At 42.3% G+C, this 1,678-nt stretch overlaps 1 protein-coding gene across 1 annotated transcript; it reads right to left on the bottom strand.

Moving 5' to 3' along the window:
- Positions 1-5: 5 nt before the first annotated feature.
- LOC103623070 (toll-like receptor 7) lies at positions 6-1,671 on the bottom strand (the record flags this gene model as incomplete). The annotated part of the gene is made up of 1 exon (XM_008642105.2): positions 6-1,671. A coding segment is annotated over exon 1 (1,524 nt), but the record flags the coding sequence as incomplete, so codon positions are not given.
- Between the last annotated feature and the right edge of the window lie 7 nt (positions 1,672-1,678).

The following is a 1,678-nucleotide window of genomic DNA, read 5'->3' as shown; positions in this document are numbered from 1 at the left end:
GAGCTAAGTCCCAGGAAGTCTGAGGGGTTAACAAAAAATACATTGTTTCTGCTTAAATCCAGAGTTTTTCCGTAGTTAAGGCAATCTTCCTTAACTATAGATTGGTAGGAAGAAGCCTCTTTGTCTTTGGAACGGCAGCTTCGCTCATACACGTCATACCTGAAATAATGCATCTCTTGTCGTACTTGCCTGTTGTATTGCTCAACTGAAATGCCAGGATTAGAGCAAAATCCATAGAAGTTGCTTTCCCCTGAAGAAGGAGAAATTTTATTCACTGAGAGGTCAATGAACTTAAGAGCTGGGAATTCTTCAAACACTGTCAGGTCTGCAACTTTAATAAAGTTAGTCCCGAGATCCAACATGGTTAGATTCTGAAGACCGAGCAGTGGACGTAGATCTTGTGCTCTCAGTTCTTTAAAGACATAACCCTTGAGCCTCAGGGTTTCCAGGTTATAGAGAGAAGAAAATGTCTTAGAAAGATTCAAGAAGGGAGAATACACCTTCACTTCAAAGTTAAAGGACAGATCAAGCTGCATAAGGCTGGGGATAAATGTCAAAAACTGAGCATCTCCAATCTCCCTCATGAGGAAATTTTGGGAGAGGTCAAGTTCTTTGAGATTCTTGATGTTTTTAAACCAGCTGCTGGGTATGCTCTGAAGAGAGTTACTGTGAAGTCGCAAAATTCTTAAATTTTCCAAGGAGTCAAAAGCCTTTGAATGTATCTGAATCGAGCTCTTGGGACAAGGAATGCAAGGATACGGGGCATCATAGCAACGTGGGCAATTGCCACTTAGGTCAAGAATTTCTAGATTGGAAAGGCCACTTAAATCCTGTTCGTGAATCACTTGAATCATGTTGTTGTAAATATACAATTCCTTTAAAGTAGATGACAAATTGGGTGGAATATGTGTTAAGTTGTTGGACTTCAGGGACAGTATTGTTAACTTTTTCAGCCCCAGAAAGGCTGTTTTCTCAATTTCAAATGAAACGTTGCATGGATTGCGGTAGTAACAGTTCTGTCCAAGATACAATACCTCTATGTTTCCTAGCTCTGAGAAGCTGGCTTCATGGATAGAAAAGATACTGTTTGCTTCCAGGCTCAGCAGGGTTAAAGTAGCAGGAAGACCTCGGGGTATTTCTGCCAGCTGGTTTGCATCCAAATACAATGACTTCAGTCTTGTCAGGGCAGCAAAACTACCAGTCTCAATCTTCAGTCTGCTAGTGCACACATGATTTTTGGGGCCAAGTTTGACAGGCACACAGTTGCATCTGAAGTCAATCTCCTGGAGGTTTTCAAGATGATCAAAGGATGTTGGGTAGATGTGGGGGATATGGTTAATACTCAGGGTAAGGTTGGTAACGTTTCCAGGGATCCCTCTGGGAACTTCTTTAAGGCGCCGATCAGTGCAGTCCACTGTCACAGTGCCTTCTGAGGACTTAACATCACAGGGTAAAGTTTTGGGAAACCAAGCCCCTGACAGCAGCATTGGGAATATGAAGAGCAGGATAAATGGCAATGCATTTGACATCTTTGCACGAGATACCTAAAACCAAGGAAATACGGAAGTATTAGTTTAATGCAATGAGAATATTTCACCTACACACTGGGTCAGGCCAACTATACAGCTAAATTGGGGTCCTGGTCACACACTGACCATGGATGGATGTGCAGGTAGGA

The sequence above is a fragment of the Corvus brachyrhynchos genome, unplaced genomic scaffold (genome assembly GCF_000691975.1).
Source record: "Corvus brachyrhynchos isolate BGI_N302 unplaced genomic scaffold, ASM69197v1 C11957605, whole genome shotgun sequence".
NCBI lineage: Eukaryota > Metazoa > Chordata > Aves > Passeriformes > Corvidae > Corvus > Corvus brachyrhynchos.
This window is presented reverse-complemented; position numbering and strand designations above follow the sequence as displayed.